We start from the raw sequence: 12400 nt of genomic DNA, 5'->3' as shown, positions 1-12400 counted from the left end.
GGTAGGGGTTCCACTGCTCATACAAAAGCTGACTGAAATTTTTCAGGTTGTATGGCAAAAGGAAGTTATCCCCCAGGAGTTCAAAGATGCCTCCATTGTCCATCTCCAAAAAATAAAGGAAATAGATTGTCTTGAGACAATTGAGGGGGGAGGGGGTCCTCTCTCTTAGTCATTGCCAGCAAGATTCTTGCCAAAGTCCTTCTTAATAAGGTTGATCCTTTACCTGGAAGTTGGTCATCTAGCCCAGACCCAGTGTGGCTTCAAGGGCCAAGGAACAGTCAATATGGTGTTTGCGCCCTGTGTACAACTCCAGGAGAAATGCCAGGAGCAGAACAGAGGTTGGTACATGTTTGTAGATCTGATATGTTAATCATGAGTGTTTATAGAAAATTATGTCAAAATCTGGTTGCCCAGAGAAGTTCATCAGCACTGCATGCCAATTTCATGACAGCATGCTTGCCAGGGTTCTTGATAACAGACCCCAGTCACCAACGGAGTGAAACAAGGCTGTGTGCTTGCTTCTGCTTTTTAACATGTTTTCAGTCATGTTGTCAAGTAGAAATTAAGCTAAATGTTTCCTGAATACATATCTGGGTTTCCTAATTAATCAAACTGTAACTCTTTGAGGGCAGAAAACATCTCAAGGCTACTTTTTAGGTTTTTTTTCTTATTAAATTAACAAAAACTTTTTTTTCTTCCCACCTCCCACTCCCAATAAATGAGTAGTCAAACAAAACAAATTCAAATAATTCTGAAGCATCTAACAAGACAGTATACATAGAAGTTCTCAATAAATACTCACTGAATTAACTTTAATTTATTCACACAAATTAATGTGAATAATCTTAAAACATCAGAAAACCAATTTTTTCCGCTCTACAGCTTATTTCTTTTGGTATCTGAGCAAACAGCTTCTGATATCAAACAAAACTAGTTTGGGGAGTAGTAGCAGGACATTGGTGCTTCTCCTGGATTACTACCTTGTAAGAGAAATGATTATTTTTCTCTTATATTAGTAACCAATTATTAAATTAAGATAAAGGTTTTCTCTTCCTATTTCCTTATTCAGACAGCCTCAGAAGGACACTGCTGATAGATGAGATTGCCCAAATCCTAGAGGTGCATGCTTTTCCCATCTTGGGTGGGACTGTAGACCTTACAAACAGAATCCAGTCTAGGCAAGATCTGGCCCTTAGGAAATAAGTCCCTGACCTTGGAACCTTCCATTAGAACTTAGGGTGATCTAGCTTGTGAGCTCATGAAGGTGAAAACTAGTCAGAGCAATCTATATAGAGACAGATTCTTTTGTCCAGATTGGTGAAGGTGGCTGAGTCTCGGAGTTCTCAGCAGGAGGAGCTGAAGACTTTTGCGAACCACCTCATTAATATGTCCACCCCATCACTGAGCATTAACTAATTACAACTGATTTCCATCCTCAGGTAACACCCTCTTTTCCAAAGACTTTTTAAGCATTTAGTGTTCTATAGGGGGCATCTTTGGTTTCTAAGAGTGCCACCAACATCATTTTATTAATTATTTACTAGGAAGAAATAATAAATTATTAATTACCCAGAAATTATGTCTCTCTGACTTTTCATCTGTCATATTTTTCATGGTAGAGGGGCTTGTGTAGCTCAATGAAACTATGAACTGAATTAATTTGTGTGCAGGGTTACCCAAGAGGGACAGGTCATAATGGAAAGTTCTAACAAAAGATCCACTGAAGAAGATGGCAAACCACTTATCTTTGCCAAGAAAAGCCCAGGTACAGTACTACAGAAAGCCACAACATAAGGTGAGCCACTTAGGTTGGAAGGGAGCCAACATGTTACTGGGGAAGAGCATAGGGCAACTACAAATATGTCTACAAAGAGTGAAATGACTGTGCTAATAGCAAAACAATGCTCAGGTGTGGATGTGTCTGTTGATGAAAGTAAAGTCCCATGCTTGTAAAAGATCAATATTGCATTGAAACTTAGAATGCAAGATCTATGAACCAAGGGTAAGTTTGATGTGGTCAAACAGGAGACTAAAAGAATTAACATTGCTATCTTGGTTGTCAGTGATCTTTAATGGGTATGAATGTGTGAATTTAATTCAAGTGATCATTACAACTTCTACTGTGGGCAAGAATCTTTAGAAGAAATGGAGCAGCCCTCAGTCAATAAAGGGTAAAATAGGAACTGCTGGACCACAATCTCAAAAATGACAGAATATATGTTTGAATCCAAGGCAAATCATTTAACATCAGTTATGTAAGAGATTGCTCCAATCACTGATGCCAAAGTGGCCAAAGTTGATCAGGATCTTCAATGAAGACTTACAACACATTCTACAAATTTAAATTAAAAAAAAAAGGGATCACATTCATCAAAGGAGTTTGCAATGCTAAAAGTAGGCAATCAGAAGATAATTGGAATAACAGGTAAATTTGACTATAGGGTACAAAATGAAGTGGAGCAGATACTAAGAGTTTCGTTGGGATAACTTGCTGGTTATAGTAAATACTCTGTCAACAACCCAAAAGGTGACGCTATATACATGGACATTGCTAGATGGACAAACAGATTATATACTTTGCAGCCAAAAGCAGAGGAGCTCTATACAGTCAGAACAAGAACTGGAGCTGACCATGGAGCTCACATCATGAGCTTCTTATTGAAAAATTTAGATTTAAATTGAACAAAGGAGGAAAAATCATTGACCATATAGGTATGACCTAAATAACACCCCTTATAAATATGTAGAAGGGGTGTCCAGGTAGCACAGTGAGTAAGAGCACCGGCCCCAGAGTCGGAATGACCTGGGATCGAATCGGGGCTCTAATACTTAGCACCACACCCAGAAATAAAAGGACATGTAACCTTGCGCAAGTTACTTAACCCCAACTGCTTTAAAAAAAAGGGGGGGGGGGCAAAAAAAATTCCTAATAAAATATTTTACTGCTTAACATTGTTACAAAAAATAAAGACAAAAATATCAAATATGGTACAGAATAAAAAATAAAAGCCCCAAGAAATACTACCAAGTTATAACATTTGGGGTTCCAAATTAAAAACTCAATTCGCATAAAGAACAAAACAAATAAATACCTACCACACATTATATTCTATACCATTCCCCTTATCTGTGTCTTGTCTTATTTTTTCTATCATAATTTCAAGGTAAAATAACTAGGTATTGTTTTTTAATTTCCTAAAATAAAAGACAATAAATAACCTGTTTTTCCCAATAATCTTCTACTTGCTAAGTACAATTGGCATAGGTATACCATGAGGAATAAATATTTTCTACTTCATTTTGTTGGGGGGGGGTTTTTGGAGGGGGGGGGAGGTAGGGCAATTGGGGTTAAGTGACTTGCCCAAGGTCACATGGCTAGTTTTTTGTGTTGTGTCTGATGTTGGATTTGAACTCAGGTCCTCCTGAATCAAGGGCCAGTGCACTATTTACTGTGCCACCTAGCTGCCCCCTTGTTTTTTTAAAAGATTTCTGATTTTTTTTTTCAAATTTTCTAACTTGCCTGCTTGTTTTGAGAACCTCCCCCCATAACTAGCCTGGAACTAGGATACAACATTAAAGATGTCATACAGATGAAAGAAACTAAGAGACAACAGAAATCAGATGATTATTATAATAATGGTAATATCAGATGGTAATAACAATTACTACTACTCAAACTTAAAGAATTTTAAAGTATACAAAGCCCTTTTTTCTTATAACCCTGTTAAGTGTGTAGTGTCAATATTACTTTTCCTATTTTACAGATAAGGAAACTGAGGCTGTTGAGAGAATAAGTGATCTGTTCATATTAGTACCAAAAGCAGTATTTAAACAAATAATTTTGACTTGAGTTCCAATCCCAATCTCTCTGCTGACCTCCAAACTTGAATCTCTAAATGCCTTTCAGACACCTTAAAGTGGATGTCCAGTAGACATTTTAAATTCAATATATCCAAAACCTAACACGTCTTTTCCCCTAAATCTATCCCGTCTCCTGCCTTCCCTTTTACTGTAGAAGATAATACCATCTCCCCAGTCTCTCAGAGTCATCCCTGATTCCTCATTACCTCTCATCATCCACAGCCAATCGGTCATCAAGGCCTATCAATTTCACCTTTGGAACATCTCTTGAATACAACCCCCCTCCCCTTCTGTCTTCTAGCACTGCCACCTCTATGATTCAGGCTCTCATCACCTCATGCCTAGATTATTTCGATAGCCTGCTGATGGGTCTGCCAGTCTCAGGAGTCTCTCCCCACACTAATCCATCCTCTTTTTAGCCAGGGAAGTCATTTTCCTAAAACACAAGTCCAAATACATCATGGCCATAACTCAATAAAATCTAGTGGCTTCCTACTGCCACCAGGAGCAAATAAAAAATACTCTACTAGGCCATTCAAAGCTCTTTATAACCCAGTCCCCTCCTATCTTTCCAATCTTGTCACACCTTACTCCCTAAAATGTACTCTTCAATCTAGTGACATTGATCTCCTAGCTGTTCTACAAACAAGACTTGTATCTGTCAAGTCAAGGCAGGGTAGCCTGGAAAGCTCTTTCCCCTCTGCTCCTACTGCAGTCCTCCCTGGCTTCCTTTAAATCCCAACTAAATACCATGTTCTACAAGAAGCTTTTCCTAACCTCTTAATTCCAGTGTCTTCCCTTTTTTAATTATGTCCTATTTAGCTTGCTTTGTATATATTTGTTTGCCATGTTGTCTCCCCCATTAGAATGTAAACTCCTTGAGGGCTGTGATTGTCTTTTGCATCTTTTTGTATCCCCAGCACTTAGTAGAAGTCCCTAGAATACAGTATAGGCATTTAATAAATGTTTATTGATCATCTAATTCAATACACTACCCTGCTTCTCAGTAATAAGGGTAGTTATAACAAGTTCATATTTGTAGAACACTTACAAAGCATTCTTACAGTTACAAAGCACTTTTGCAAAGTATTTTATTCATAACTAAACTACAAGGACAATAGTAAACTGTATTAAATTCTGTATTTTGCTAGTATTTCAAAGAATTTCTTAGTTGAAAGGGCTACCAGCAGCCATCTAATCCAATCCAATTACCTCTTCAACATGCCCAATAAGTCATCCAATCTTTGCCTGAAACCCTCCAATGAATAGACAGGCATACCTCCAAGATATTGCAGGTTTGGTTCCAGACCATTGCAATAAAATAAGTATCACAATAAAGTGAGTCCCACAAAATTTTTTATTTCCCAAGGCATATAAAAGTTATGTTTACACTATACTATATTCTATTAAACATACAATAGTATTGTCTAAAATTATAAAATATCTTATTTTAAAAATACTTTATTCTTAAAAGAAAAAATGCTAACCACCATCTGAGCCTTCCATGATTCATAATATTTTTGATCAGGGTGGTGGGTGTTGTGGTAATTTCTTAAAACAAGAAAAACAATGAAGTTTGTCCTCATAGATTGACTCTTCCTTCCACTTGAACATTTAAAGGTCATTGTCTGCTTATTAATTGACCCTAATTTCAACAAAGTTGTGTCTCAGGCCCAAGAAAAGGGAGAGAGACTGGGGGCCTCCTAGGTCAGTGGAGCATCTGATTAAGTTCTCCTGTCTTACATGGGCTCACAGTTCATGGGGCCCCAAAACAATTACATGTTAACACTGATCTTCCTTCTGAAAGTTTCTTTTGTGAACAATTTAAATTTTTTTGTTCTGAATTTAACAAACAAAAAAGGAACATAACCACTTACAAAAGCAAAAAAAAAACAGAAAAGAAACCATGAATTTCTACTAAATACATTTCTGAATACATAATATATTCAATGTCTCTTTCAATACTTTCAAAGCTGACCCACTTCTGTTTGACTCTGAACTTACACACAAAAACAAATAAAAACTCCAGAACCAACCATTCACCAAGTCCAAAAATGTTAAACTGCAGTCTGCACCTTGCATCCATCACCCTTCCATTAGGATGTAGGGAGTATGCATGATTCATCATGTCAGTCTTCCTATGATGACCACTCTGGAATTGTCTAGTAATTGCATGATCAGATTTTCTAAAGTCTTTCAAAGTTATATTCTTTACTGTATAGTAAAGTGTATTTACTTACTATATAAACTGTTCTGTTCAATTTACTTTGCATCAATGTGTATAGTTCTTCCCAGATTCTCTGAAGCCATCCTTTTCATTGTCATTTATAGCATACTATTCAATCATACCCATAAATCTATTCTTCAAATTTTTCTGCAACAAAAAGATGTCACAAACATCTATAAAAAGACATGTTTTTTTATCTCTTTGGAGTATAGGCCTAGTAGTGGGAAAGCTACGTCAAAGGGTTATGTAGAATTTGGGGCATAGATCCAAACTGATTTCCAGTAAGGCTGGACCAAAGTTCACAACTCCAAGCATGCTTCTGTGGGTTTGTCTTCCTCCAGTCCCTCTCACAACTGTCATTTTCCATTTCTGTTACATTTGCTAGACAATAAGCATTTAATAAGTACTTACACATGTGCCAGGAACTTTGCTAAAGGCTGGGAATACAAAAAAGGGGCAGATACCCTCAAGCAGTTCACAATCTAATAGGGAAAACAAAACACACACAAAAAAAAAAAATCCTATAAAGCACTGTGCTCAACACTGGGAATACAAAGACTAAAATAGAACCTGATTGCAAGAAGCTCACAGTCTAATGGGGAAAACATGAAACAATTACCTAAAAAACATACACAGGATAAAATGGAGATAATCAACAGAGTAAAGGCAGTAACATTAAGTGGGACTGCAAAAGGCTTCTTCCTGTAGAAGGTAAGATTCAAGCTGAACAAGGAGCCAGGAGGTAGAGATGAGGAGGTTAGTGAAAATGTCAGAGCTGAGAATGTCCTGTCTGAGGAATGGCAAGGTGGCTAATATCACAGTATCTCGGCACAAAGGAAACATTTAATAAATGCTTATGGACAAATCTTCAGCAAGTTACTTCCTCTTTCCAGGAATCAATTATATCATCTGTAAAAGTATGGACTTCTAAGACACCTTCTAGCTAAATCTATGAACCTAAGCATGTTAAAGAATAGTGGAAATACCTGCTGATGAGAAAACCTTGCTTCTAGATCTAGATCTATTACTTGTTAGCTCTGTGACATCTAGCAAATCACAACCTTTCTGAATATTAATTTATTCACTGTAAGATGGGGAAAGCACCAGCTACTCCTTAAATTCAAAGGATAGTTAAATGCTGCAAGTAAGATTGTATCAGTATTTTGAAAATGTTACAATGCTATACAATACAGTTAAAATCCCTGTTAGAGACAACATGTTTGAATTTTAAAGAAACAGTTTTGTCTAATCTAATCGTTCCTTCTCTTCACCTGGTTTTGTGCACTGTAATTATTCAGAACTCCTGACTTTATCTTACCTCAGCAACTAAACAGATTTAGGATTATTTGCCATCACCAATAAACACTTATTAAATGCCTATACGTAAGGACTCTTGCAAGTGAAATCTATGTATCAATTACATAAATTTTTAAAAAAGGAATCAAAAGTATCCTTTGTTGAAAGAAAAAAAAACAAAACAACTCAAAGTACTCAATTTTAATTTTCACAATATATTCTTCCCCTCAACGTAATCTTTTGGTTGATGTTTGGGAAGACTTAGGTGAACTGATATAAAAAATAAGAAGATGAAAAAAAAAAACAGGGAACATATGACTATAACAATGGGAATGGAAAGAATCAGCATGTTATTATGGCAAAATTAAGAAAAACAAGTTTGGCACCAAAGAAAAGATGAAAAGATCCCTCCCTCCTTTCGTAAAAATGGAGAGGGGGAGGAGTCGGAGAAGGTATGAGTCCCTAGGGGTGAAAAGAATGGCATATTTTGTCAGGTGTTTTTGATGTGTTGGTTTATATTTTTCCTCGTTAAAAAAAAATCTTTATTACGTGGAATGATTCTGGGAAGGGAAGGGAAAAAGAAACAGGTGAAATATAGGCGATATAAAAACGAAGGTATCGATAAGTTACTTTTTTAAATGCCAAGCCCCAATTTTGGCCATTCTCTGCCTACCAAGCTCTTCCTCAAAAGATGTCAGAGACATGCAGTCTAGACGCGGACCCAGAGAAATAGAGGAAGAGGGAGAAGAGCCAGACCGCGCTCGCCTCCCTCACGGAGCCCCGGGGAGCAAAGGCCTGACAAGGAACCGAGCCAAATGCAGGCTTAGGGGCTGGGCGTGGGAAGTGCTCGGAAGAACGCCCGTCCACGTGGGTCTGGGGGCTCCTCACTCACCAGTCCGTCGATCTGCACTTGCTTCACGGCCGAGTCTCCCGAGCTACCTTTGCCTTTTCCTTTGCCCGAGGCCGCGCCGGTTGTAGAAGTCGAACTGGTGGAGCCAGAGCCGGTACCTTCCTTACGGGACGCCATCTTAGTGGAAGGACCGGAGGAAAGAGAAACGTGAGAGACCGGAACAGGATGTAACCCTTCGGCGTGACGTAAAACTACCAAGTCGCGAAAGGTGTGGGAGGATGGACTTGGAGAAGGGCGTTTGCGCCTGCGCATCACCTTGTGCTCTATTGAAGGCGAGGCGGGGCGGGAGCTGAGCATGACTTGGGGGCGGAGAATGGATGAGGAAGACTTCCTGGATACCTGCTCCTAATGCTTTTTCATGTCCACTTTGTGATCCCTCTGGGATCCTCCCAGTCTCTCATGAGCCAGGGTCAGCCAGTCCAGCTCCATCCTCAACAGGAATGTCCCCTACAATGTACTCAACCAGAAGTCATCCAGCCTCTTCCGGAAGAACCCATCGGTAATGACGGCCGATGGGCGCGTAGAGCCCCGCAGCATCTCGTTTGATCCTCACCAGAGCCTGTGAGCTAGTACAGTATTATACTTATTTTACGGATAGAGAAGACAAGGAGATTCAGATAGACGAAAGAGACTCGCCAGTGGTCCCAGAGCAAGTACGTACCAGAGATGAGATTTGAACCCAGATCTCACTCCCACTCCAGCTCTGTCCTCTAGGCTATATCTTACCCCACCCCCCTTCCTGTGGGAACTAAAAATGTGCAAGGAGGAACCTGCTCATTTGCATAGGATCTCTAATAATTTAGTACGTTGACATAGCATTATGCTAACAACTGAATTTTAGGTTTTAAGTGATCTGTGAGTGCCTGTCAACTTAATTCCACAATCACTTATTAATCACTCGCCTTGTGTCAGGCATTGTGCTACTAAATGATCTAAGGAACCTTCAGGTTTCAATGACCTGTGAACCTAAAACTTGGGGATCTGGAATCCAATTCTTTTGAACATCACCTTCACTCTTAATTGGAGAACTTACTGGCAGTTTCGGTAGGCAGGCAGTTGTGAACTCCATAAGCTCCTGGCAGCCCCAGCATTAGGGTTTATCTTCACAAAAAGGGATACAAAGAAAGAAAAAAAAAATTCTAAAACTGCCTCTGTGTAATGGGAATGTAAATTTAAAGATCTTCCCTGCCCCTAGGCTAAAGTGCACCTGGAGCCTGGGATGGGAGGCTTGTCTTTCAGTAGATACTTCTTGATTGGCCAGTGGGGTCAATAAGGTTGTTACATTCTCTGAGCCAGGAGAAGGCTATATAAGCCCTGTTGTGAGGCTTTGTTTTGGGGCTCACTTTGAGAAGTGTTCTGTGATTTGATATGGATATTCTGGGAAGCCATTGTCCAGAGGCCCCCCCCCCCTTTGAAAAACCCAGATGTTGATTGGGTATGGATGTAATGGTTGGACAGTTTGGAAATCTGTCTACTTGATCTATTTCTGTCTTGATAATTCTGTCTGTATATTCTGAAGTTCAGGGTGCTGACCTCTTTCTCCTGAACTAGGTAAATGATACATATTTGACTGATTAAAGTATGCCTGTTAACCCATTTTGAGTTGTTTTATCCTTTATCAAAGCAGATCCAAGAACCTGTATTGGCAGACACCCTGGGGACGCTGGGGTGCTTGCTGCTACACCCTGCCCTGAAGGAACTCATATTCTAATGGAATGTAGTTCGTGAAAAGTGTTCCTAGTGTGGATCTTCCCTTGAATCACTCTGTATCCCCAATCCCCATGGAGGAGGTGATGACCTGAACCTTCAAGAATGATATACCTGTAGTTTCTAGTGGCATCAGCAACAATATCGGTACCGCTATAGCAGCAATTGCTGGTACCATCTTCTACAATGGGACCTAATGGAAAGAGGGAGAGAGAGAGAAAGAAAGGCTTCTTGTAACCATGAGCTATGAGTTTTATTTATCTATTTATTTATTCATTGTTTCATTTTAAGTTCTGAAATGTCTGTCTCCCTCCCCACACTAGAGAGAAAACCAACATTTGACACAGATTTATAAATATTTATAAAACAAATTATGCATACTTACATTTATCAATTCTTCTCTGAAGGTGGATAGCATCTTCCTTCATAGGTCTTTTATACTTGCTTTGGATATTTGTAGTGCTCAGAATAACTTGGTTGTTCACAATTATTCTCCAAATTATATTGCTATTACTGAAACATTCTCTTGGTTCTGTTCACTTCACTTTTTTATTTCATGCAAGTTTTTCCATGTTATTTTCTAAAATCTACCAGCTCAGCATTTCTTACAACACAGTGGTATGTCATTCTGATCAACTTGTTAAGCCATTCCCCGATTGCTGGGCAGCCCCCCATTTTCCAATTCTTTGCCACCACAAAGAGAGCTACTATGAGCATTTTAGAACATATAAGTCCTTTTCTTTTTTCTGTGATCACCTTGGAAAACAGATGCAGTAGTAGTTTTGCTAGGTCAAAGGGTATACAGTTTTATAACTCTTTGCACATAATTCCAGATTGCTCTCCAAAATGGTTGAATCAATTCACAATTCCACCAGTAGTGTATTAATGTGGCATTTCTTCCATATGCCCTCCAACATTTATCATTTCCCCTTCTGTCATTTTAGTCAATCTGATAGGTTGTGAGATGATATCTCAAAGTTGTTATTTGCATTTCTCTAATCAATGATTTAGAGCATTTTTCATATGATTACATGTAGTTTTCATTTCTTCATGGAAAACTGCCTGTTCATTTCCTTTGACCATTTATCAGTTGGAGAATGAAAAATATTTTAATAAATTTCACAAAGTTCTTTAAAGACTTGAGATGTGAGACCTTTATCTGAGAAACTGTCTACAAAATTTTCCCCCAGCTTTCTGCTTTTCTTCTAATATTGGCTGTACTGGTTTTATTTGTGCAAAACCTTTTTAATTTTAAATTAATTACCCATTTTACATCTCACAGTATTCTATATTTCTTATTTATTCACAAATCTTCTGGCCATAAGTCTGATAGGTAGTGTGTTCCAAGTTGTTGTAGTTTTCTTGTGATATCTCCCTTTATATCTAGGTCATGTATCCATTTTGACCTTATCTTGGTAAATGGTATAATTGATCTATACCCAATTTCTGCCAGACTACTTTCCAGTTTTCCCACCATTTTTTTTTTTACCAAATAGTGTATTCTTATCACAAAAACTTAAATCTTTATATTTTTCAAACACTATATATATATATATATATATATATATAATATACTATAGTCACTACTGTATGGGATAAAGACCCCAAAGACCCCTTACCCAAATAAAACTCAGAGGTTTCTCCAGGTAGAGAATCACTAGGATTTTCCAAGTGTATCATCATGTCATCTATAAAGAGATAGTTTTATTACCTCATTGCCTATTTTGATTTCTTGAATTGCTTTTTCTTCTTATTCCTGTTGCAAGCATTTTATTACAATATTAATTAATCTTCATATTTATTTCTAAACAAGCCGAGTTGGGTGTCACCTACCCAGAACATGCAGGGGTGTAGGGAGGCAAAGTAAAAAAATCAAGCAAGCAATTATATACCCTTGTACAAACAATTCTAGGACAACCCAAAAACCCAAATCCCCTCCCCAGTATCCGGACCTTCATTCCCATTGGTGGGAAGGTGTGTCCTTACAATCTGTTTACCCAATACAAATGCAGATTTCAATTATTTCCCTTATTTATCAGAAGTAAACTATTACAGATTACATGTTACTTTTTCTTGTTTACCAAAAAGTAGGCAATTTACAGAAACACCTGGCAGACATATTTTTCGTTGCCAAAAGAAGGCAATTTACAGATCACTTGTTGCTTTTCTTGTTTTCCTCAACACTGTGTATTCTATAGAAAAATAAAATTTGGGCCTATCAAGACTAAAGCCCAGCTAAAGTTTGGTGACTGTCTCCTTCACTTTGTGAAAATATTTTCACTTGTTCCACCAACTACTGTGTACTGTATGTCTACTCTCTCCCACTGATCCACCTTTCTATTTCAAGGCCAGTACCTGATAGCTTTGATGACTGCCTTATAATATACCGTGTTTCCCCT

The 12400-nt window shown here is 38.2% G+C and overlaps 1 protein-coding gene across 1 annotated transcript in view; it reads right to left on the bottom strand.

Moving 5' to 3' along the window:
• The window catches only part of EIF3H (eukaryotic translation initiation factor 3 subunit H), a 115228-nt gene extending 106667 nt beyond the window's left edge, over positions 1–8561 (bottom strand). Inside the window, exon 1 of the mRNA XM_069081187.1 lies at positions 8277–8561. Within this exon, the coding sequence (XP_068937288.1) occupies positions 8277–8546 (270 nt within the window). The 5' untranslated portion in view covers positions 8547–8561. The remainder of the gene's footprint in view (positions 1–8276) is intronic.
• Positions 8562–12400: the final 3839 nt, after the last annotated feature.

This window comes from Petaurus breviceps, unplaced genomic scaffold, assembly GCF_028583685.1.
Source record: "Petaurus breviceps papuanus isolate PSGF00001 unplaced genomic scaffold, PetGlider_PUasm1.0 98, whole genome shotgun sequence".
NCBI classification, from domain to species: Eukaryota; Metazoa; Chordata; class Mammalia; order Diprotodontia; family Petauridae; genus Petaurus; species Petaurus breviceps.
This window is presented reverse-complemented; position numbering and strand designations above follow the sequence as displayed.